Genomic DNA, 25,590 nt, shown 5'->3' with positions numbered 1-25,590 from the left:
CTAGTAGAAAGTGTGAGAATGGCTGAGATTCTTGAAATGTTAAAGTCTGGGCTGCTTCTGATTCTGAAAGTGACTTCACTGAAATGGCCAATAAACACCGTGTTTACATGGTTTGCAGTGACTGGAGGAACTGGACTGCTGCTTTTCTCTCCAGATATAATTCTGAAACACTGCAGAGAAGAGTAAATAACATCTTTTTGCCACTGTCAGGTGGAAACAATGAGAATCTGAACTGGAAGAGAAATTCTGAGTTTACACAATGTTAATTTATGCAGCCATATTCAGTTGAGTAATACTTGCCTGACAAGGGAGACGGCACAGGCAGGAAGATGGTTTTCTCATGGTGGTTTTCTTTTTTCATCTGTTACCACGTGGGTGTGCGTGACCCTTGAGGTTTACCCAGAAGTAGGAAACTGCATAATTTTTGGGTGGGGAGCACATTCACACTTGCCTGTGAAAAAGAAAAACACAGATAAGCTGCTCCTAAAATAGAGTTTGTAGGGGTTTCTTGACATGCTATTTCCTGATATGGAAAGAAGAACAATCTAATGCAGGAAAATGAGTTCTAGTAACACTTTAATTCATAGTTAATATGTTTTAATCTGTAGGTTAAAGTCATCAGGAGCAGTCTGAGAGATGGAGGAGCAAATGCTCTTGGCTTTGGGAGCTGTGCAATGACATGAACTTTGTCTCACTGTCATTTCTGGGACTTCTATGAAGATACTGTTAATATCCTTTGTATAGGGCATGTATTTTAAATTCTCTCCAGAAATGTTTAGTGTAAGGTGGATAAAAGATGGTGTAACCACTGTTTTCCTAAAATTTTTCAGCTACCTGAAGGATTTACAAATATCCAATTAAGCACTATGCAAAATATTTCTTTTGAGCTTGAATAACCCTGACTGTTATCTGTCTGTTTAGAAATAGAACAATGCATATGTGAGGTTCACATTTCAAAACTGTTTTTATGTGCAAGTGTAGTATCAAATCTTGCATGGAAGGTTTATGTCAAGATTAATACTTAGGTTTGCATTCTTCAAAGATATTTGTTTCCTCTTGCATACAGGCTTTTTAAAACTCTGTCCAACTTTACTGTGTTAAGAGAATAAATTGTGTCATAATTTGTGTAATTTTCTATCTTTCTCTCCCTCTCCCATCAAAACTGGGAAGTGCTGTAAAAAAACTGGGGGGTGTCACTCAGAAAAACCCAAGCTGAACATGAAGGACTAATGAAAAATTCAACATCTCTGCTACCTTTATCTGCCTGATTCAAGCCTGCTTGAAATCTCTAGTTTTCATATTAAGCTTCTACCTTATTTATGTGCTTTGATTCACTGTCTTCTTGCTTGAACTGGTAACACACCCATCCACAGCATTTGTGCTGCTTATACATCAAACTTGCTTATTCCAGGATAATGTCTGCACTCTCTAATCATGTAGCAATTTCTGAATTATATGGATGTTCTGCCAGAAAAAAAAAGGCAGAATTCATGCATCTAGTAATGAATATTCAGGTTAGTTCCATCTAAAAAATCTCAACTAACCAGTCTCATAATAATGCAGGGTTTTACTTGTGAGGCATGTGCTGTAGGATCTCTGAAGTTGTGGGTATATCTGTCATAAATTCATCAAAAACTTGAATTTCTCCTTTTGGCAGTTTCCAAGTGGTGGCACATTCTGTTAGTTAGCCTCCTCATCCTTCCTTGTGTGCTTTCCTAATCTTTTGGAACAGCCACACAAATTCTTTTTAAGTTTATTAACATTTCCTGAAAAATGTGAATAAATTAATGGGATTCTTAAATTTGGTGATAAGGGGTTATTACATAATTTTGAGTAGCAACAAGTGCTGCCAGATTATACTTAAGATTTATGATGTATCTGCCTCAAAAATCTATCAACAAAATGGAATATTGTTTTTAAAAAAGGCAGATTTAGTCTCCCTCTGATTCAAGTAAAAATGGCATCATGAAGTATACACCTTTAAAAAAAATGGGTGGGGGTGTAAGTCAAAATCTCTGAAAACTAATTATCACTGTTGATGGATAGGCAAGTAACTTTTATTTTGTTCCAAAACTGTGTCTCAGAGCAGGAGCAGAGAAAAACACAAGCAGGGTTAATGATTGTGAAGCCTTCCCATCACAAAATTAGCTGTCATTTCATACAGCCTAACTTCAGTGACGCTGTTCCTTGTTGTGATATGCAAGAAACATACAGATACTTTTTCAGCCTGGAGAAACTGATTTGCTTATAATAGGCATTTTTTGTTTGCCCTTGCTTGAATAGGAATGTCTTGTCTCCAAATCAAGATGTGAAAGAGCTGTTATTAAGGTCTAATAATTTCTGGTGAAGGAAGAAATTGAATATTTAAATTTTGCAATCTTTTTTTTCAGAACTCTTCCATAAAACCCACAATCAGAGTAAACTGAAAAGCAGAATCTGACAATTCATGTGCTTGAATTTTAGCATTTCAGTGTGTTAGTAGACTTTCTTAATTAAAAACACCCCCAAAATTTCACTCTTAATTTGTTACCTCCAGTAGGTCTAGGTTCACATTCACATGTCTTGTGGATAAAGCCCCCATACAAAATCTTTTCCTACTCTACTTTTTTAAACATTCCAGCTTCAGCTTCTTACCAGTAATAATAAATGGAAGATTTTCCATTTAGGTGTGGTCATTTCCATATTAGTGGTGAGATAAACAAGCTGAGTCTTGGTGTCTTTGTTCCTGTGTGTCCTCGGGCAGTTCAGAGGGATTTTGGGCAAGCCACCTTCCCTGTTACTGCCTGTGGGGCTGTATCCTCAGACTGTGGTGTGGGATTCCCCTTAACAGTCTGATAAATTCTATGCTGACTTGAACCCTTGGAATACAGTACTTTTAAATTTGCTCCAACATTGTCAATACAATTGTATTTAAATCTAAAATGACCTGCTTTGAGGTTTTTGTATCTGATCAGTTTAAGAGTTTACCCCAGGACATCTTCTGTTCCAGAGGGTAGTGTCCAAGTGGCTAAGTCAACAGATTCTTCATTCCAGATTCAGAAATTTTTTCAGTTTTTAACCTAAATTAACATTTAAAAAACCCAACCAAACCCATAAAATAACTCTCATGCTTGCACAAAGTGAAACTGTAGCTTTAACAAGTTGAAGGCGATATTTTTATTATTTGTATGTAACTGAAGGAAAAAGAGTCTAACTACTTTTCTCTCCCCTGTAAATAAATAAAGACACCAAATATCATCCAGCTGCTCTGGAAGAAGTTACTGTTGCAGAGTGGTTGAAAGGGTTAAATGACATTGTTCTGTTCATTGCCAACAGGCTTCAGAAATCTCATCCCTTGCTATTCAGTCTCCATGAAAATAACTGGATCCTGGCCAGAATGGGGCCGCTTTGCCTGAGCACTGCTGCATTCAGTTGATCCCTTATGCATTGTGATACTGATATTTTAGGTGGGAATACATAAAGGTACTGACATTTCTTGCATTTTTAAAGTATCAAGGTAGTATCTATTTGTGTTGGAAAATGAGTTTTAAGTTCTTCTGTCATTTGTAGGAGCTTTTGTTAGTCACAGTGCTTTATGAAAGTTTTGATAATGGTGACCATTATAGCTATTTTATATTTTAAACATAAGCTTTTCAGGGTTTTTGTACTTGTGGTAGCATTGGGTATAAATGTAGGACCTGTTTTTTTCCCTAGACACTGATCTAGATCTTAAAAAACCTAACAAACATTTAAATCAAATTATATTTTCACATCTTATTTTAGAATGCCCAGTCCTCTTTACTTAAAAGAAGGGGAGTGCTGTATAGGTAATACCATCAGAAAAATTATAAAATCTTATGAGTAAAGTGAAACTATGCTACTGTGGTCACTTGCATAGTGGAGAGACTTGTTCATTTTGCTTATTTACCTTGTTACTTATCCTACAGCAGCAGGTTTTAGCCAACTTGAAACTGATAGTGTGTGCAGTGTTCAGAGGGGCTCTGGAGTCTGCTGCTGAAGTTGTCACGCAGCGCTGCAGCCTCCCCACTGCTGTGGGAAGAGCCTGTGCTGTGTCCCCTTCCTCCTGAGCTGCTGTGTCAGGAGCACCCCCAGGCTGACAGTGGACAAGGTAAAACCTTGTCCTCACTCCCAGGTCCTGCCCAGTCCTCAGTGCTGCCTGAAGCCACCTGTGCCACCATTGCCCACCTCTCTGCAGCTGCAGCTCTGTGAGGCAGCAGTAGAGTGTCCTCTGGTAAGTGCAGATGGCTTTCCTTCTGGGGCCTATGTGGAGCACTCTTATGGAATCTGGGGACTTTCAGGGCTTTCAGGGTGTTTTTTCCTGGGAAAGTCTGTTTTCAAATGCTTGTATATGGAAGTTATGGACATTTTCTTATCTGGTTAATTACATTGGCAAATTAAACATCTAATTTTGCTAAAGTGCATTGGTGACTTTCTTAAAGAAACTTATGTGTACATTTGCGTCTTTTTACAAATCCAGTGTTGGAATTGGAAGTCTAGCAGCTTTTATAACTTCAGTTTAAGGCCAGTGTTCATTTTTGGGTCAGACATGCTGATCAAGCTTTACTTCTTGGATAAAGCTGGGGCCCTGCCCTTGGAAAGCTGGTGATCTGATTTGACCTGGGTTCAAAAATCTCAGGGCAGTGGCTTATTGGTGTGTTTGGTGTGAGGCTTGGGAAGTGCATGTGGGTTCACAGAAACCTAAAAATAAGCACTATTTGGGTTAAACCTCTTTATTTGTATGGACTAGTGACCCTGATAGCAAAAATAAATATCCATTTATTTTCTAGTACTGCTGCCGCCATCCATGAATTTTAATAGTGTGAAAATGTTTTAATTTTGCATTGTCTTGGTACTTTCTGCACAAGTAGAGGATGAAAGTGTAAATTAGTGACTTGACTCACTCTCTGTTCAGTGTGTGTAGCTGAGTGTCTGTGACATCAGTGGTGAATTTTATTGTCCCAATAAAGCAGGCTGGAAAAATACTTGGCACCTATGTTTTTTATTCAAAAAATTGTCAAAAAGGCATAGAGTGATGGTGTTTCCAGTGGAACACTTTTTATTATACAGGCTGTTAAACTTAACATTTAAAAACCATGAACCTGAACAAGTGAGTTTCCATGGAGTAAACTGCTGAATGCATCAAAGCAGCCAGCGAGACACGCTAAGGTATTTGGAAACTTTTGTAGGTTTTGTAGCTGAAATTTCTTGGGTAAGGTATTCCTGAATAATTCAGAAATTTGAATTTTGTGCTACTGAAGACAGTTTAAAAACAATAAGAGCTATTTACCTGTTCTGACAGAAAACTTGTCCTTATAGCAAGTCTGATCAGTTTGACCTGAGCGTAGGAGAAGGATTAAGGAGGATTTTTGGTTCTGTCTCTGAGTCTGACATTCAGCCTCCAGCTGTCACCAGCCTACCAGCACAGGAAGGTGCTATAAAAAAAAAAAAAGGTGTTGGAAAACTGGAAATGCATTGGAAGCTGCAGATAACATGAACATATTGTGCCTGTGGAATTTATTTTTCGCAAAGCTAAAGAAGGAAGGACAGGTTCATAGATTTCAGAGCAGATTCTCATCTCAGTGCAGACAGGTAGTAGAAGGAATTCTGGAAGTTGTATTAAAACGTGTTATACAAAGGTTTTTAAAGCTAAGTTATTGACTCAGGACTGTATATATGTGGTTGGGAAATTTCCATCTCTGTTCAAGGGCAAATGGGCCTGTTATTCCCTCCCGAGTGTTACATGTCTCCATACTTTTGGTAGCAGGACTGAAAGGCCCTGTCACCTCTGTGACCAGTTCATCTTTCTGGTTCACTGAATATGCCAAGCTGCTGATCCTACAAGTTACACTTCTACTCTCCAGATTGTTTTTGTAGCTCTTCTGTGAACGCTGATATTTCATGTCTATTATTGAAGTGGGTGAAATAATATTCTAGTAATGGGGATTTTTTAAAGTTAATTTTTCTACGTCTGTTTTTCTTTGATTTTTCTATTAGAGTAGAACACCTGGCACAGGATAATCTTGGTAATTTCTGTGTAGTGATCTATGGCAGATCCTGAATTCCCTTCTAATTTTGCCTTTTCAGCATTGAGTATTTCTGGCGTAATTTTTGTCTCCATTTGTACTCCTTTGCATTAGCTGTGTTAAAATGAGTTTATGATATTACACTATCATTAAGTAAAAACCACAGAATCAAGAAACTTACTTGAATTGGGAATCAGATTTCTGAAATAAAATTGCGGGCAAATCAGCTTCAGTAGTATTTGGCAGTGTAATTATAAAGACTCATTTGGGGTGCTCTTTAAGTGCAGGTTTTAATCTCAGTGTTGGAGTAGCTTCATAAAATAAATTTATCTGAAAACCATGAGACTGCTCAGAACAATAACACTGAAACCCTTGTTTTTCACTGAACTGTAAGGAATTATTTCTGGGGCTAATAGACACTGAGGCAGTGGGAAGAAGTGTCTCCTCTGCTGTAACCACCATTGGTGCTCCTCTGACAAGAAACAATGGAAAAATAAATTTTGAGCTTGCAGAATCCATGCCTGTGCTGTGTCTGAAGAAATGCAAAAGACACTGGTGAAATTCCTGTTTTGTTGTTTGCATGCAAATTTTGTGATACATTTGTGAAGCTCTTAGAGTTTCAGCAGAAAAGCTTAGGTGTCTGTGGTTTAAGATAATTATTTAGAGAGTTTCTTTGTGTTTTATGAACAGTGTGACATTTTGTTTTCTGTTACCACTTTCCCTAATCTTTCATGAGTTTCTGCACTGAACACTTCCAGAAATGCTGTATGAGAAACGTATGGAACTAGTAGATAAGTCTCTGAGTCAAAGAAGTGAAAGCAAGGTAATTTTGATGTTGAGTTAATAAGTAGGTTTGAAACTGTTAGTTTTTCACAAAATCTTTTGAAGCTAGAAATGGCAGATCTGTTGGGTTTTTTTATAAATTGCTTAGCAGAAAAATTGGAGAAAGGAAGGAGTAGAAGAGGTGAAGTTAAAAGGTTGGTAAGAAACCAGGGGCCTTGTCAATAGGAGATAAGTTAACAGTTTGAAGAGGATTTTTTTAATCTTTATTTTTTAATCATAATTTTGCTTTTTAGATTTGGATTTCTTACCATTTTAATTAACTTGGAATGAGCTCTTGGAAATTTGATCTTTCCGTCGTAAATGAATAAATCATGTTAGGGTTTAACATGAAAGTTGTATCAGTGGTGAGCACAGGCTGAAGCTGTGCAGTGAGAGGAAGAGCAGCACAGTGTGCTGCCCTGTTCCTCCCTGTGTGTCATTCCTGCAGTGTCCAGTCTCAGGGAGACAATGCTTTTCCAGGCCAGGGAAGAGAGTTGAATGATTACTGTTTCTAAAAGTTTGATACATTTGGCCTTTTAAATCCTTTATTAAAAGCAGGCAAATAACCTCTCTGTATTTTACCTTTTTAATTGACTTTTACGATTTTCTTCTCTTTTGTTTGCAAGGACTGAATTATGAATTCTAACCCATATATACTGAAACTTCTGCAGAATTTAGACAGCTTTCTTTACAAATGTCCCAGCTGAGTCTGTCCACCTAAATTCTGGCATAAATCTTAGGTGGGCATTTGCTAAGTAGAATCATAGAACATAAAACAGGCCAGGTTAAAAGGGATCTCAAAAGGGTCATCTGAGCCAACCTGTTGTAGAAAATGTAGCCTAGAAGGGATTATCCAACACCCTGCCCAGGTGTGTCTTGATGGGGATTCCACCATTTTCCTGGTGAGAACATTCTAGTGATTGTTATCAGTGTAAAAATGTCTTTATCAAAGTGAAACCTTTTCTGGTGCAAATTGCACCTGTTACCCTGTGCCTCTCCATGTGCCTCCTTGTGAGAGCCTCCATCCATTTTGTAGCCAGCCTTTAAATTCTGGGAAAGTGTGATGATGCAAGCATTCTCTTCTTCAGGGAGAAAGGAGAGGACCTAACTCATTTAGGCTTTCCTACAGTCTTTGATCATCTTCATGGCTTTAATTTTGACCCTCTTCAGTCCGTCTGTTCCTTTTCTCCACCTGTGGAGACCACAGCTGGACACAGGAGCACTCAGCTGTGGCCTGACAGGCTCGTGGTAGTTTGGGGTGGTCACATCTCTCACCTCTGCTGTGGTGCCCTGTGGGTGCATGCCAGCATCTCACTGCTGTCACTGCTGCAGCAGCTTCACTGCTGAGCCCTGTTCAGCTCTTGTTGTGCACCAGGACCCCCAGGTGCCCCCAGCAAAGGATCCCAGCCTGTGCCAGGCTCTTTGGTGTCATCACTGCTGCAGGACCTTGCACTTGTGTCTGTTCAACGCCACACTCCTCTTGCAGCTCCCTGTTCCAGCCTGTCCTGCTCTGTGGATGCTTTCCCTGCTGACACGTGCACCTCACCACCCAGTGTGGTGTCACCAGCAAACCTGGTGACAGTGCTCTCAGGCCCCTCATCCAGGTTATTTGTGGTGATGTTGGAAAGTGTGGGTCCCGGCATCATTTCTGGGCATGCCCCACTTGTGACGGGCTGCCAGCCCCAGTTAAACCATTGACTGGCACCTTCTGAGTGCACCCCGTGGGCCCGGTTCCTGCCTGTTTTGCCACCAGCTGGTATCGTGCTGGTTTGTCTGTGGGAACTCTGGGAAACAGCAGCAAAGGCTTCGCTGAAGTTTGTTAAACAATATCTGCTGCTCTGCCTGGTGTACAGAAACTGTTATTTTGTTGCAGGTGATCGGGTTGGTCTGGCATGATTTGCCTGTGGTGAAACTGCTCTGGCTTTTCCCAACCTCCTGCTTCATTTGGCTTTGGTAAAGCTAAATTACCGTGTTTTACAACCTGGTGCAATTACCATGGAGGCTCCTTAAATGTTCTCTTAACACAGCACCTAGCCTGTTTTTTTCCGGTAACCTTAGGATAACTCACTTCCCATTGTGCTAGGCCTCTGATTTCAGTGTTTTAGAGAAGGTGAAAATAGGAAATAATTGGTTACAATCAGGATTTCAAATAAAATCGGTCTGTTTTTGTTTCCTTGTTCTCTAACATAGTTTGCTTTTTGAACTATTGTCGTAGTTACTAAAGCATGATATTACAAATATAAAATGCAATACTTTTGGTTATATAAACTTATTGCTGGATTTCTCTAAATTTTAGAGTCCCATATTTAACTTGTATTATCTCTTTTAAAAAGCAGCATTATGGTGTCTGTATTCACTATAAGAGAAATAACTGTTCTTATTCATGAAATAGTTTCTTCCTGTGTGAAGACAAAGAACAGAGGAAATTCTAAAGATGCATAAGATTGGGAACATTTGCTAAAAAATAACATAATTGTTCATGATACTGAGTATGTTGTCCAGTGAGTAGTACAGTTATGATTTACTTTCTTTGTTCTTTGACTTCCTAAGATAATGTCAACTTTTCCTTTTAAAAGTTCAGTCGGAAACATTTGAAATGGCAAGAACAAATCCAGTGTCATTGGTGCCAAAATGCTGTCAATGAATGTTATGGAAATTGTAGTGCAAATCACAAGTAATTTCTCTATTATAAAGTTATATTAATTTTTTAAGGAGAAAGTTTGGCAGATGTTATTCTAAAGTAAAGGAAATCAGAAAAAAAATAAAGCATGTATCAGAATATTGAGTGAAGTGCTAGCAGTTCAATCTTAGAAGTTTTTTTTGCATTCACCAAGTAATATTGAAACCTTTTTTTTCTGTAGATAGATGTTCTGTTTCCATGCTTCCTTGGTCATATTCCCACCAATTTAAATTTCACTGCAACTCTATTAGCAGTGGCTCATTTCTCTCTCAGGTTTTTTCTGCCCCACCCCAATGCTGCCTGACCCATTCCCTTCCTCTTCCTTCCTTCTGTCACCTCATGTTCCCCATTAAGTAATTTCAGCTCTGCAGCTTTCTGCATTCCCCCAGCTCTTTCCTGGGCTATAAAATTACTCTTGTGCTTCTTTTTCCCTGTCCTATTGTGTTTGCATCCAAAACAGAGCTTGCTTCCTTCCCCCTACCTGCACGCTGCCTGACCTGTCACTTGCGTGAGATTTTTAGGTAACTTTTAGTCCTCAAAAACTGCTGATTGCACAACAGCAAAGAAAATAAGTTGTTTTGCTACCCCCTTGTCCCTTCCCCAGCAACTTCTTGTCTAATCTGTTTTCACCTCTAATCTGTTAGACATAGTGGCATAGTTCTGGGGTGAGTGGAGATCATTTTTGGAAAGAACTGTCAGAAGAAAATGGATACTAACCGAATTACAATGGCATTGTCAGCACAGGTCTCAAAAGCAATATTCTGGAATTGAGTGCCCCTGATTTGTGTTGCTGGTGACTGGAATGAATGAGCAGCTGAGAAGTTGCTGCTCATTTGATTTGCAGATTTGGCACAAGGTCCCATACAGGTGTTCTCCTTGTGTTTTGTTTTGTACAAACAAACTGTAAGCTAGCAGGAAGAGAGAAGGTTTGGGATTTTTGGTTTTGTTTGTTTTGTTTTGGTTTTTTTTTCCCTGAAATAACTTGGTTTTGTAAGGTTTTGGTCTGATAACTCTCCTAAACTTTAAAAAAAACCCATTGCACGTGCTGTCTTGTGAAGCGGCAGTGTATTTTGAATTTTTTAGAAGTCTTTTATGTTTCCATGTCAGCTTGTCACAACCTTCTTTCTGCTTCTCAGAGTGTATTTTTATTTTGATTTGGCCTCAGCAGACTTAAAGCTGTGTTGGTGTGGAGAGCTGTGCTCTGTGCTTTGGTGGCAGGGAGCCTTTAGCTCAAATTCCATTGACTGCAGCCCTAGTAAAAAACCATTTCCTCAGGGTGTGGAGCAGCAAAAAAATCCATTGCAACTTATTACAAAACAAAACCAACCTTTAAATGATTGCAAAACTTTTTTTTTTCCCCCCAGGAAGTGTAGTTAGCTGGTCCTTGCATATTGTGAGGCATTTCAAATCCTCCCAGTGTTCACACAATATTCATTATGATGGTTTGGTTGGAAACACTGGACCTATAAGCTGTTGAATATGTAAACACTTACATCTTTCCCAAATTCCATGTATCAAAATGAGTTTAATATTAAAGTTTTAAATAAGTTTTTTATCTGCAATAAGATCACAATCCAAATAAATTTTAGGGGTTTTAATTATATAATTTTTCACATTTAAGGGTGAGGTTTTTATGTACCCTTAACTTGTTGTCGATTCTTATTGAATATTTTTCAGTCTTACCTGTTTAAATGTCTTTGACAATATGTTCATCATCTGAGTACTGAGGAATACAAGTTGCTTAAAAAAATTTAGATTTTTCTTCTTTGTGGGTGCTAATGTGAAAAATTTTATCATCTTTCTGTCCTAAAACTTTCTTCTTTAGTTTAGTTTAAATTCTGTAGCATAACCCTTAACATTCCTCTGAGGTGAATCCTTTACTGAAACTGTTGCATTAGAAAAGAATGGGGAGGAAGAGGATTTTGAATAATAAAAATAAACTGAAATAATAAAAATTTCAGAATGTTTTTGTAAACAGTGCTCAGTACCTTAAAATGAGCTATAAATTTTATAAACCTGGTTTCCTAAAAGTAATTCACCACCAGCCTGTCAGTAGCAGTTGCTCACACATCCTCACACCCTGTGATAAATTTGTTGTGCTGTGAGTTGGCTGCTGACATTTGGTGTGCTGGGCCATTGACCACAGTGTTTGTGTGTATATAGGTAATAAAAAAAATGGATGTAATTATTTGTTACTGTAAGGTGCTGTTTGGATTTTATCACAGCTGTTAATTTTCCTTTGCTCCCCATAGTAATAGATGCTGTTCCCTCTGTCTGTATTTGACAATAACTGCTTCTGGCAGAAGGTTTTCTGTGCACTTACACTTTCCAGCCGTGGCTTTTTCAGTTAAGGGTGTGGCTTTTTCTGACACAGTTGTGTTAGAACAGGCTCTCACATAGAAACACTTATCATGGCAGAAAGTCCTCTGGCATTACAGCTTATCTTACTGGGGGCTGTAGTGCAGCACGTCAGAAAGAAACTGTCTGTACTGAAGTGCTGTGGGTGTGAAGACAGTCTTAATTTTTTTTTCTAATATGTGTTTGTACTGCCTGGGCAGACTGTAGTGATTTGCAGTGTGACCTTCCAGTTTATAGAATCACTGGATATTCCCCATGGTGTGTTCAGATTCCTTTTATTTATTTATTTATTGGTATTCATATTAGTGAAGCTCTTACTGCAGAGTTCATCATGCCTTACTGCTCCCAAAGCGTTTTTCAAGGAAACTCATAAATAAATTTCAGTGGCTCTGCAAAGTGTTGTCAAGCATGTCTGCTTTCAGTTTGAAAGTGGATCTCTTTAAGATCAGTGTCTGATGAAAGCAATTATTATTGCAGTTATGTTAAAACAATAATTAGACCTTGCAGGGGGGATGCCGTTAATTCTGGGTGTCTGCAAAACTGAGCTGTGAAACAGATATTAACCTTAGATATCAAATCATTACTGAATGTTAATCATTGATTTTCATGTGAAATGATTGCCACTACATATTAATGAATTAATAGCTTCCCAAGACCTTCTTGAATGCCATAGTGTACTTGGATGGAGGAGTAATGCAGCTTTGGCAAGACACTGTGATCCCATGTTCACGTTGCTCTTGTGGGCTGTTAGGGACCAGCTTCTCACCAATGTGAGTAGGAAACTGAAATAATTATGTGTGTTGTTCATTCAGAAATAGGTTTTGGTACTCTGAAAGTAAGATGGAATTAGCGTAAATAATTAAATGCAAAATTACATTTGCAGATGTGTGTACAGTTTAATTTAAATAAGATTGTGCATGTACAAACAACATGACACTTAAACCTAGCCTGAACATGAAATGCCTCAGCCGGCAGGAGCAAGCTGTTCTCTGCTGGTGGTAAGCTCCAGCTTCCCTGTTTTCCTATGCTTTGCTTTCCAGTAAAGACACATTTGTGGCTGTGCTCAGCAGAGCGCAGTACAAAGTGAACTATTGAGTGGTTCTGGTTGCCTTCACTTGCCATTGTGCTTCTAAACTCCCTGATTTTTTTTTTGATAAGCAGAGTCTGGTGAAGCTCAGACTCCACATGGGCCAAGTGAGCTGTTACTGTAAGAGAGTAATGCACGTTTGGGTCTGCAAATTGTTGTTTGTCAGCAAAGCCCTGGCTGTAGAGGCAGTAGTGTGGCTGACAGAGCTCAGGAGGTTGGAAAAAGTGTTAGTAGGGCTTGAAAAGCATTTGCAAGGAAGGAAGAGGCTGATGGTGCAGGCTGGAGGTTGTGAGGAGAAAGAATTTAGAAGGAGTGCATTAGGCATCTGAAGCTGCCAAAGGAGAGGCGTCTACTTTGATGTAACTTCACTTGCTTAAAATCTCCTAGGTCTAATACCTTAAAAGGTTTCCCTTGTGGATAAAAACATTATTTCTCCTTGCTGTACCCTGTATTTCTCTGTGGGGGAAGGAAAGTGAGCAATTTAAATAATAAAGATGTGCCTATGAGCTTTAGAGAAGAAAACAATCAACCGTGATGTTTAAAGTCTAAACTTTAAAAAATGAAATATTTTAAACACTGCAGAGGTGTCTTTGTGTGTTTATTTAGTAACTCAGTGGGTGGAAATCATTGAGTGTTTAAGTGCTAACATAGATTTTCATAGTAATATCCTGTTCTGCAGAGTCAAGAAAAATACTTTATTTTGGTCATTGTGTTCAGCTGTCTGAGTTCACTGTTTTTTTCATTCTGATATGAGAAATGAGTTGAATTTTGAAACTTCTTTCCTAATGTAAGAATTAAAGAGGATGAAATCTGCTAATTCTAGAGTGTTGAAGTAGATAATTTTCTTCATCTCCATGATTTTGTTTAACATAATCTGCATTTCAAAATTTATGTAAACATGTCTTTGCTGTTTGCATCCACATCTGAAGTGGTTTTAGCTAATAAGCATGCAAATAAATTACTAAGCAAATTAGAAGCAGTGTAAGTTAAGTCCCTAACAAAAATCTAAAAATGGCAAAAGAATAGAGACATATGTAAAACCTTACTAATTTTAGATGTAGATGATGAATGACTACTTACATGAAGATATATACAGTCTTTTCTACTTAGCTGTAATTTGATATATCAGATGACCAGGAATTGGAGGCTTGAATCTCAAAAATGTTGTGAGGGTGGCTTCATTGAACTGTCTTTTTGTCAGTGGAAGGCTTCAAAATTCTTCTGAGAAGCATTTTGGAATGAGGGTTGTAATACTGTGCCCAGAAAAGTGGGATAATGTTACACAAAGGAATTGTGAGTGGAAGGAGGAGGTGTGTGTGAGCAGCGCCGGCTGAGCTTTCAGCCTTTCTGGTAGGTGCAGGCACTTGCTGAGTGTGACATGTAAAACTGGCCAGGGAGTGGGGGCTGTGTGTGTCTGTGCTTTCCAGAGTCCAAAAACCACATGCTGATGTAGTGATGTGCCTGTTATTGAATGGACCTAAAAAAAAAAAAATAAGTGTAAGAACGCTTTGGGTTGCAAAGTCAAGATTTCTGAGTTTGTATCCAGAAATGTGTTGGCAGTCCGAGCATGTTTTGCTGGAGCTGATTCTTCTTATTAATGAACATGTGTAATATACTAATTGCAGTGATGATTTAATTTCTGATTTATGCAATATTATTTTTCTTATATCTGCTTTAAATTTTTAAGAAAAAATAAAAGGCAAAAGCCTCAAACTGTTGAGTTTAGACCTCATGTCTGGACCTCCTGTCATTTTTTCTGAGAAGGTTTGAAGGACTTCCATGCTTCTAAAAAACAATCTGGCCAGACAGCTCTTTTTTTTTCCCCCAGTTTAGATGGGAGCTCTCATTAATTTTGTACTGAATGAATTTATAAACATATTGGACTTTTCATATATGTTAGCCTACTTTTCTGATATTTTGTATTAAAATCCTTTTCTTACTCTAGAATTGTGTTAAATAATTGTGTTAGAAATGTGTTAAAGATGTGCCTCCAGTTGCGCAAACAGGGTTTCTCATTTAGGAAGGCATGCTAATTTTAGACAGGTTTGAACTATTACTTTGAAGGCAGAAACATATATGAATTTCATAATTCATAATTATTTCTTGCTTGATTTATTTATTCCTCTTCTCTGTCCTTCTTCATAGGTTCCTTAAAACTGTGCTATGAATGGTGATTCTGGTGTGGGGGTGGTGACTTCACCACCTCCAACAACAGCCCCTCATAAAGAGAGATATTTTGATCGAGTTGATGAAAATAATCCAGAATATTTGAGAGAGAGAAATATGGCACCTGACCTGCGCCAGGATTTTAACATGATGGAGCAGAAGAAGAGAGTCTCCATGATTCTTCAAAGCCCAGTAAGAAAAGAAATGCTTTATCTTTAAAATGATAAATTTAATATCTTTATTTTCACTATCAGTACGAAGTTGGAGAATCTTGTGTTGTCTTACAACCATTTGTTGTTTTTTCTTATTGGCCTTTCCTGATTTTTTTTCCTCATTCTGTTTGAATATATATGGCCTACTCACAAAGCAGCTCTTCAGTCTGGCTTTCAGAATCCTCTGTATAATCATCAAAGTTTTTTCATATTTTCCATTCAATCCTTGTAAACATTTTTTCACTGGTTTAATTTGTTTCAATGTAACTCTCCTAAGAGTAGCTTATACAAGGCAGGTCTGTCCTGTACTCAGTTTTCCTTTTGGGATTTGTACATATGAAATATTTTTATAATCTCTTTCTGAAAAGGTGCACAGTAATGAAATATGAATGATTGACATCTAATATTGAAGATGTTCCCCTGGGCAGATAGTACACAAACAAACTTTCTCTTATGACATTTGTTTCTTTTGTAATAGCTAGTGAGTGACTAGATACAAAACATTACGTGACATAACTTCATTTGGAATAGGGAGGTGGTGGTACATTCACAGTTTTCTTATTAAGTCAACCCATTTGATTTATGAAAATATTAATGAATTGCTTAATAAAAAAGTAATGACCTAATGACTGCAGTACTTCTCTTTCAGTGCAAATCCCAGTGTTCTTTTCAAAAGCAGGAGCTATCAGCAATAGTAAAAAGTCTGGTTTTCTTCCTTCCAAGTTAAAATATAGTAAAAAAAAAACCCAAACAAACAAAAAATCCCAGGAAAATGTAAACAACCCCTCGTCTAAACAGATTTAAAAAATGTAATGGTTATTGTTTTCTGTTTTCCTGGATGCCTTCTTGGCTCTCATTTCCCTGTGGGCCACATTGACAAATTCTCTTTTCTGATTCTGCTACTCTTTCTTTCTCATTTTTGTGTTAAAGTCAATTGTACATTCTCCTCCTTCCAGAAATTCATGCTAACAAGGCTCAAAGACTTTTGGTGTTACTTGAAAAGAGAATGTTGGAATTTCCATAAAAACCCCCAGGTGACTCAGATCATTGGAGCTGCAGAGAGCAGTGTTTTGAAGTTACAGAATGCACCCAGTAGTTCTGCCTTGAGGTGTTTTTCAGAAGAGGTGTAGGATGGTTCCATCCAAGAGCTAAACAGGAGCTGTGCATGAAAGGGTGATGTTCATTGAAACGTGCATTATAACCTGCAGTGTCTTGTTACTAGGCCTTCTGTGAAGAACTGGAATCCATGATCCAGGAACAGTTTAAGAAGGGGAAGAACCCCACAGGTTTACTGGCTTTGCAGCAGATTGCGGATTTCATGACGACGCACGTACCAAATGTCTACCCTGCAGCACCTCAAGGTGGCATGGCTGCCTTAAACATGAGTGAGTGCACCTTCAGTCATCAGAGCTGAATTCCTTTTTTCCTTGAAAGGCTTCAAATGAAGACACTGTGACTGTAATAAAGAATACTGTGAAGTTCAAATGCTATCCTGTTCTGCTCACACCAATGCTGAGCACTTGAAATGAATTTATTAGTTTCTAAATGCCACAGTGGTAGGCAATGTGATTCATGTATATAGTTAATATCAAAAGTTATTTCGAGGATGGTGTCTAAATTGAAAAATAAGCCTGATAAGTCAGTGCTATTAAAACATTTAAAATATTTAAATACTGCTAATTATGACATGGTTTCTCTTCAGGAAAATCAAACACTTACTAGTAGTCTGGTAACAGTGAAGGTCTTTAGAAACTAAGTATTTTTGCCATTGAAATACTGTTTGCAAGTTTCTCCTGTGAAGTGAAGCTTTAGACAAGAAACATCAGCAAGCAAAACAAGGCAGGAAAAAACTTAGAATGTGCGAATGCATGTAGACACAGGTTTTGTGTTAAGATAAAATAAATCTTTAGTTCTGACTGTAGCATGGCCTGGTTCTGCTTTTTCAGAGTTGCTTTTAACCATATTTCTAATTGTGCTGTAACTAGAATTACAGTATTTGTATTATTTACCATAATCTTCCTCTCTCTAGCTTGTACTTAATATTTCTTAATAAATGAATCTGTGTGCATCTTTTTAGGTATGTAATTCTCCTTGTTGGGAATATATGTATCACAAAAAGTGTAATATTTGGGATTACATTTTTCTTTTAACAATGAAGATGTATTTTACAAACAGTCATTAGTTTGAGAGATGAAAAAAAACAATATTTTGCTAAGGAATGCACTGTCAAGTTAGCATTAATTTATAGTAGGGAAGGAAATGAATGCTGAGTCTACCAAAGCTGAATAACCTTGCTCAAGATTGTCATTATATTTGTGTAATAGAAATTATTTCATTATAGGAATGAAAATTTACTGTCCATTTCTTAGGTCAATGTGTTCATATAAACCAGTAAGAAGAACTGATGAAATAGTGGTGTATGTTGCTAGGTTTGAACTGATACTGAACTCAAGCTGCCTTGTGCTTTTTGTACTCCTTCTCCTCCTCAGGTCTGGGCATGGTAACACCAGTAAATGATCTGAGAGGGTCCGATTCCATTGCTTATGAAAAAGGGGAGAAGTTGTTACGATGCAAATTGGCAGCTTTCTACAGATTAGCAGATCTCTTTGGCTGGTCTCAGCTTATTTACAATCATATAACAGTGAGTATTGAATCAACAGATAACTGAACCAATTGTTTTAACATACAAGGGAATTGCTTCCCTCCCCTATCTGTCATTTTCTCTTTGTGTGTGAGAAGACCAAAGTGGTATTGAGAGCAGTATAATAGTGAAGAGATTTGTCATTGCATTTCAGCTTGGATGTCAGCTACCACAGTCTGAATAGAGTCTTGAGAGAGTGTACATGACAATTCTTAGGATGAAATAAAGATTCCTGAAAGACTCAGTCTTTTAGTGTCTCAAATGCTTTGACTAATTGTATTTATTATTCTACAAGGTCAGTTCTTAGTTTTCTTGCTTTTTTTTTGCGAAGTACTAAAATATCTTCTTAGTCATTCAGCTGAATTTTAATAATTCAGGTACCAGCCTTTCTGAAAAAGAAGCCGTAGTATTTCTGAACATGAGTGAGGTTCTCTGCTTAATGCAGCTTGCCAACAATTTTCCTTGTGACTGAGTAATCATTGGCATCCATAAAAATAATGACAAGGAGGTCAAATCAAGGAGGTTTTATACGCCGGAAGAATGGTCAGCATGAGTCTCATGAGTAAAGTCACAGCTGTGGTGTGCAGCCTCGTCAATTGTTGTCCTAACAGAGCTGAATTGTTTTTTATTCTACATAGTAGAGGTTGTCCTTTATGTATTTTCAATTCTTCTAGTTGCAGTTGGAATGAAATATGGTAATATTATTTTTACTGCTTTTTGAGGATTCAAGGCATATTATTTGTGAACAGATGAAGATGATAAATGATATGTGTAGGCACAGGATCAAGCCAGTATTGGTTAGATCGTTCGGTTCCTTTTGTAAGGGAACATAGCCAACATAATGGTTCTTGTAAACAGCTCTGTGCCACCCCCAGACTTTTCATATGTGACAGGAGAAGTGATTTTGTAAAAGGGACATTAATGCACTGAAAAGCAAGCAGGTTTGGAGATGGCTTTCTAGTGTAAAGTTCAGCCCTGGGAATGTTTGTACATTTAGATAAAAGATAAATGTAATGAAGAGCAGCATGTCAAGGGAAGGGGTTGAGGCAAGGGCATGTAGTTGGGGTGAAATGCCTCGAGTTTGCTTTCTTTGGAGAGGAGTACAAGGAAGATACCAGTAGAGGAGGTACCAGTTGAGGTGGAAGACAATCAAAGCACTTGGAAAATGAGATTCTGAAAATGTTTTAGTCACTTCTGAATGGCAGAGGTACTGGAAAGCTCTTGGCTTGTCAGCAGCAGTCCTAAATCATAGTTGTACTGTCTTTTACAAACTCCTCCAGCATTCTGAAAGGTGACTGAAAGATAATTTATATCTTCAGAAGCTGATACAGAACAAGGTTGTTATGCTTATTAAGTAGTACTAAGACACTCCTTTGGAATGTGGTGAATGTTACCACTTCATGCAGTGCTGGTGTTTGATTCCAGGTTTTCCCTTTTTTTGTGAGTGGATGCTGTAATTACTGGGTGATTGCATTCAAGTTAAAAGCTTGTGCCAGTGCACTTGTGAAGTAAGAGAAAAGGTACAACAGCCTCCTGCGAGGGTCATAAGCCTGTGTGTTAGAGGAGAATGGGTTAGATATACTCTCATATCCTCACAATTTCCATCTGGGCATATCAGGGAGCTGGGTGGAGTATCATTGCTTTTTTTGGATCCTTATCAATCACTGACAGCTACTGAATGTGGAATTGCTCAGACTGGTGCAGTCCTGACGCAGAAGCAGAATTAGAGCATCAAGAGCTTCCCTGCCAAGTATAATAATGTTGAGTATACTTGGGCACCTCCAGGGTTTTCATGTCAAGTGCAATAATGTAGAGTAAACTTGGGTGTCTCCATGGTCAGGCAGAACTTGAGATTACAGGTTTACAGAAGGTAGACATCATTCACCAGGTCTTGCTTTGCTCTGGGGGTGTGAGCTGTTAATTGGATCTAATCCTAAAGCAAAGTAGTTTGTGAGTCTTTCTGCTTGTTTGTCTTTGATTTGAGCTTTCTTATTAGCTCTTGGGATATTTTGAATAATACTTGTTCTTTGTTGTGCATAAATAATGAAGAGATTTTTCTTGATCATTTGCACTTCTGTAGTGGAGATCTACTTTGGTGATTCATAAAAGCACAGATTAACTTCAACTGACTGCTTCAGTTTAAGTTTCTTATGCTGTAGCATGTTCCCAGCTGGTTGTAAAGGAAACCAGAACTATGCTAGAAGCTTTTGCATGACTGCACAACTATTTATTAGAATTTTCCCTGCAGTAGAACTATAGCAAAGTGTATGTGTATTTAATGTTGTAAGCAGTAGAAGACATGAGGCAGAAACAGCATGAAGTGGCTGCATCTTGAGGAAATTCAAACCTCATAAATAACTTTGAAGTAAAAAAACCACAAACAACGACTAAACCAAAAACCCAAACCTGCCACACAAACTACCCAAATGTTGGGTAGACTCATAGCAAAGTAGGGAGTTGGCTCATGTGTCCAGTAAAACTTAGTAAGCCTATTAATTCACCATCAAAAGACACCTTAATTACCTAGATGTCCTGTATTTTTCATTGTACAGACTTTTAAGAGATACATCCCAAGATGTAAAAGCTTTGAAGCCAAAATTATTTTTTGTATTATAAACCCCTGATTGTGTGAATGAGATGAGAGAGAAAAAGCATAAGTGAAGGTCAGGATACTTGGTAGAAAATTTGCAAGTCTGCTGTACTGCTCACAGATGTCTCACAGGAACCAGCACCAGCATCAACCCTTCTCAGCACCAAGATGTTTTAGATCTTGATGTTTTAGTGGGCTAATTCTTGTGTTTTCTCACAGCCTTTTGCTTTATACCTTATGTCTTACTAGGGTAAAAATACAGTTGGAGTGTAAACTCATTCAACTGAAAGAACTAACTTTTTCCCCCATTTCTCTCAGTGTTGTTCATTTTATGCATAGTGGGTGAATTGTCATTAGACTATAAGGGTTTACTAAATTCCACCAATCTGAAGGATGCTGGCATGTTGCTGCCAACTGGTTTTGTTCAACATTAGTTAATTAACAGTGCAGTGCATTGATTATCTGTTGTAGCATACATGAAAGTCATAGTGTGTTATAGGCATACTTGCCCATTCCATAATCAGGATGTAAAAGTGACTTTAATGGTTTGGAGTCTTTTTATATGCTTTAATAAAATCTTCTTAGTAACTCTTACTCTTGTTTTATCCTTAGGCCAGAGTAAACTCTGAGCAAGAGCATTTCCTTATTGTACCTTTTGGACTCCTCTATAGTGAAGTCACTGCATCTAGTCTGGTAAGCAATTGTTAATTTTCATAGCTGTAAAATATTCATATATATATATATATATATACATAGATACACACACATATATATGTTCATATATAAATATGCGTGTGTGTGTGTATATATATATAACTTGAAATTCTGTCCTATTGTACTGTTGTGTAATATGTTTAGAGCAATGTTATTGAACATGGCTGGTTTTGGTACTGCTGAGGTACCTGAGAGACTTATTTGCCCATGTTCACCACCAGGGGTCCTCTGGTTGATCCACCTGTGAAGAGGTATTAGGTCATTTGGACAGTGAATCACTCACACCCTTTAAAGCTGCTGGGTGTTGAGTCCAACTTGTTGAGGGAAACTTTAGGCCTTTCAGATATAAATGATGACAACTGGTTTTAGAGTCTTAGTGGTAGATACTGAATTATATCAGACTTTTTGGACTTGATTATGACAATAATTCTTTTCATTCCCAGGTTAAAATCAATATTCAGGGAGACGTGGTTGACCGTGGAAGCACTAACTTGGGAGTGAACCAAGCTGGCTTTACGTTGCACTCAGCAATTTATGCAGCTCGCCCCGATGTCAAGTGCATTGTCCATATCCACACCCCAGCAGGAGCAGCGGTAAGCTCGCTTCTGGCTTTGTCCTTGTCCTGGTCCCCCACCCCTCCCAAAGGGAAAATAGGTGGGGCCCCTCAGTCATAGATTTGCTTTTTATTTGGAGGGTTTGTCTTCAAGTATGGTTCTGTTTGAATCAGAGCCTGTCCTTACTGGGTTTGTTACCTGAGACAGTAAATTGAGTTCTATCACTGGAAAATATGTATGTCATATATGTGTGTCCTTTCCTACAAAAGACCAGGTCTTTGTCAGTGACTCATAAAACCTTTAGCATGTTTTGCGGGTTTTGTAAAGCACAGTTTGTCACGGTTTTCTAAAATATTTGAAACTTTCTGTTTGGAGAAACTGATTACAACTCAGTTCTTTCTCTTTGGAATGTTTTGAGAGCATGACTTCCAGTGTTCACATTCTGATGATTTTTTAAAATTAATTGATTAAACAGATTGATACAACCATTTTAAGGATAAATTATCAAATTCCTAATATTGTGAATTACAGATTAGCCTGTTTAAAAGTATTTTTTAAGTTTATCTGCAGTGCTGCAGAATTATCTGTATCACCAAAGATGTTCTTTTGGCATGGGGACAGGAGGGGGAAATAACTGAATGGAGTGGAAGGAATGAAAGATGCAGTTGATTTTGGGGTTTGGTGGTTTCTTGGGGGTTTTTCCTGTATCCTTTTATATTTGTGTTGCTTTTGTGTAAAAACCATATTGAGACAGATCCAAAATCAATACTACTTTTGTATCCTCTCTGAAAGTTATCAAAAATAGAGGCTTTAAGGATGGAGTATAAGACCACTGTATATGTACCTGTAAAGATAGATTCAATTAATACATAAAAATATATACTTATTTTAATTCTCATCACTATATTTTTTCACTTTTTGTGCTGCAAGGAATTAAATCAGTTGTTTTTATATTTCTCAGGTTTCTGCAATGAAGTGTGGTCTTTTGCCAATTTCACCTGAAGCACTTTCTCTAGGGGAAGTAGCTTATCATGACTACCATGGTATTTTAGTAGATGATGAAGAGAAGGTGGTTATTCAGAAAAATTTGGGGCCTAAAAGCAAGGTCAGTATTTGCATCTGGAATTAAAGAAAAAAGGGGGGGGCAGTATGTTTGTGTGACAGGTATGTTCTTTAATCAATAGCAAATATTCTTTCATCAAGAGCAAGAAAACACTTGGTGTACTGCTGTTAACTTTCTTTCAATGTTTCTCTAGGTCCTTATTCTCAGAAACCATGGCTTAGTATCAGTTGGAGAGACTGTTGAGGAGGCTTTCTACTATATTCATAACCTAGTGCTTGCCTGTGAGATACAAGTAAGAGCTTTAATATGTTAGGTAATAATACAGCTTGCTGTATTCACCTCCAAACAGATTAATAATTGCATACTTTACTCGTTCAACTCTTGGATCCAAATTAACACAGCAATGTGTGGTGTCACTATATTGTGGGGGGGCATCCAAAACTTGGGTTTCACTGACAATATTCCAGTACTGTATTGAAACCATCCATTTGCTGCCCATTGAAACAGATACTTTCAAAGACTTAAGACAACTTTTTATACAAGCATATTCATTTATTTAGTTTTTAAATGAAGTAGTATTTAGTATTTATTTGATTTTAAAATGAAGATTTCTTCTGGGTTTATGCCAGGTTTTTAGGGGTTTTTTTGGTCATTTTCACCCCATTCCCCACAAGAAATTAATGACTCTATTGTATTTCAGGTACGTACCCTGGCCAGTGCAGGTGGCCCTGACAACTTAGTGCTTCTTGATCCTGGGAAGTATAAAGCCAAGTCTCGTTCCCCTGAGTCTCCAGCAGGTGAGGGTACTGTATCCCATCCCAAATGGCAGATTGGTGAACAGGAGTTTGAAGCTCTCATGCGGATGCTGGATAATCTGGTAAGGCAGGCCTTTTGGTCTGATTTTTATATAATGTATAAAATACGTTTTTTAAAGCTGCATGTAGTTGGGATAGTTTATACAGCCTGCAACCTGTTCTTTCCCAAGGACTTGGAGACAAAATGAAAAGCATCAGGTGTCCTTTGTACAGGTTGTACAGATAGCAGATTTACTTCTTATTTGTTATCTGATTGTTATTGGTGAGATCAGAGGAGATCTTGTGGGATTTGGCTCTTCCAAATTAGAGTACTGTGGTGCTTGTACTCAGTTTGTATTTTCTCCTCTTTCCATCCCCTCCCAAAATGTGTAAAGCTATTAATGTCTTATTAGGTCTGAGATCCAGCATAATTTGACTAAGATTCTGCTAGTCCCTAGAAGAGTTTAAAAGATAGGCTTTAAATAAATAAAAGCCTTCAGATCCCATGGTTTCAGTAAGTACCCATCTGTAATGAATGACCAGATACCAAAATTTACTATCCAGCTTCAACGAGAAAGACATGGCTGGGAACAGCAGACTCGTATCTGACTGATACCTTTGGTAGATTTCAGTTTCTCTAGAAAATACCAGTTTTATGTTTCTTACTGCACATAGAAAGCAGCATCATAAAAGAAATGGCATTGTAGGAATGTAGGAATAGAAAGGAGCTTTCAGTCATACAATACAGACCTTAAATATTATGATTAACCACATATTGTATTGGGTAGTTAATTATATTAGGTGGTAGATAATTACTCAAGATTTGTTTTGATCGTTAAAAGTTGGAGCAGAACCCAAGTAAGGCCTAAGCAGTGCTTAATGCATGAAATCTCTATAGAAGGCTAAGTCTGCATAGCTGGGGCTGATGTTTCTTTACAGCTGGCTTGATAGAGAATTTGAGTGCTTTGGGAACTAAGCTATTCATACCTTTCCTTTGAGACATTTTGAAAATGTTTTGCTAGTGGAATCTTCTTAAAGAAACTATTAAATGTCCTTCTTGTATGTTAAATACTGAGCATAATATGAAATACAGTATGCACACACATGACTAATGTGAATAGGGAAGGTTAAAGGTGGAACAAAACACAGTTCAGAGGAAGTGGGAGAGTGAAACAACATAAGATTAGGGAGAGGAATAATGACATAAAAGTAGCATTCTTCAAGTATTCCCTTGTGTACTATATGTTGATTTCTAGATGTAGAAACGTAGTAAAGATCTTTTTATCTACCCTCTCATAGGGGTGCCTCACTATGTCTTTGATTTAGAATTGTGAGAAACAGTTGATATCTTTGATTACAGTTTTTTAAAAAGTGTAAATGAGTAGCTGGTATGTAGTACAAAGAAAAGTTATGATTCTCCATTTGGACTTAAATCCAACTCCAGAGACTTAAGCAATTACTTCAAAATTCAATGAAAAACAGCAGGAAGCACTAATATACTTTTTTTTCCCCCTTCCTAAGAAAACCTAGAAAAAGGATTTTTTAAAATGTGTTATCATATTAAAATACAGGTGGTAAATTTTTTGCTCGACTATGAGAAGAGGCAGACCCGTAGCACTGCTCTCAGTCACCTCAATGGCTTTTTGCAGGACTACTGGAAATTCTTCATAAAAGCTTAATACAATGTTTTTGATGTGTGAGCTACCAAAAATGGTGACTCTTTTAAATTAGTGGTTCAGAAGTTACTTAGATTGGAAAGGATGCTAATGTAGCCTCACTTCTGTGCATCCTCCCCTTTGACATGGCTGTGCCCACCCTAACAGGTGAGCAGCCATGTATAGAAGAGGTATTGTAGAATGGTTTTCACAAGTGATATTTCAGATGTC

The 25,590-nt window shown here is 37.8% G+C and overlaps 1 protein-coding gene across 15 annotated transcripts in view; it reads left to right on the top strand.

The window, feature by feature from the left end:
• Positions 1-25,590, top strand: part of ADD1 (adducin 1) — a 62,442-nt gene that overhangs the window by 15,859 nt on the left and 20,993 nt on the right. For all 15 annotated transcript variants that reach the window (XM_064418825.1, XM_064418830.1, XM_064418829.1 and 12 more), the window contains exons 2-9: positions 15,116-15,328; positions 16,571-16,733; positions 17,838-17,989; positions 21,192-21,272; positions 21,737-21,886; positions 22,809-22,952; positions 23,104-23,202; positions 23,611-23,787. In XM_064418825.1, coding sequence (XP_064274895.1) covers positions 15,134-15,328; positions 16,571-16,733; positions 17,838-17,989; positions 21,192-21,272; positions 21,737-21,886; positions 22,809-22,952; positions 23,104-23,202; positions 23,611-23,787 — 1,161 coding nt within the window. In that variant the 5' untranslated portion in view covers positions 15,116-15,133. The remainder of the gene's footprint in view (positions 1-15,115; positions 15,329-16,570; positions 16,734-17,837; positions 17,990-21,191; positions 21,273-21,736; positions 21,887-22,808; positions 22,953-23,103; positions 23,203-23,610; positions 23,788-25,590) is intronic.

The sequence above is a fragment of the Passer domesticus genome, chromosome 4 (genome assembly GCF_036417665.1).
Source record: "Passer domesticus isolate bPasDom1 chromosome 4, bPasDom1.hap1, whole genome shotgun sequence".
NCBI lineage: Eukaryota > Metazoa > Chordata > Aves > Passeriformes > Passeridae > Passer > Passer domesticus.
Note: the sequence above shows the minus strand (reverse complement) of the source record. Positions and strands in the feature narration are given on the sequence as shown.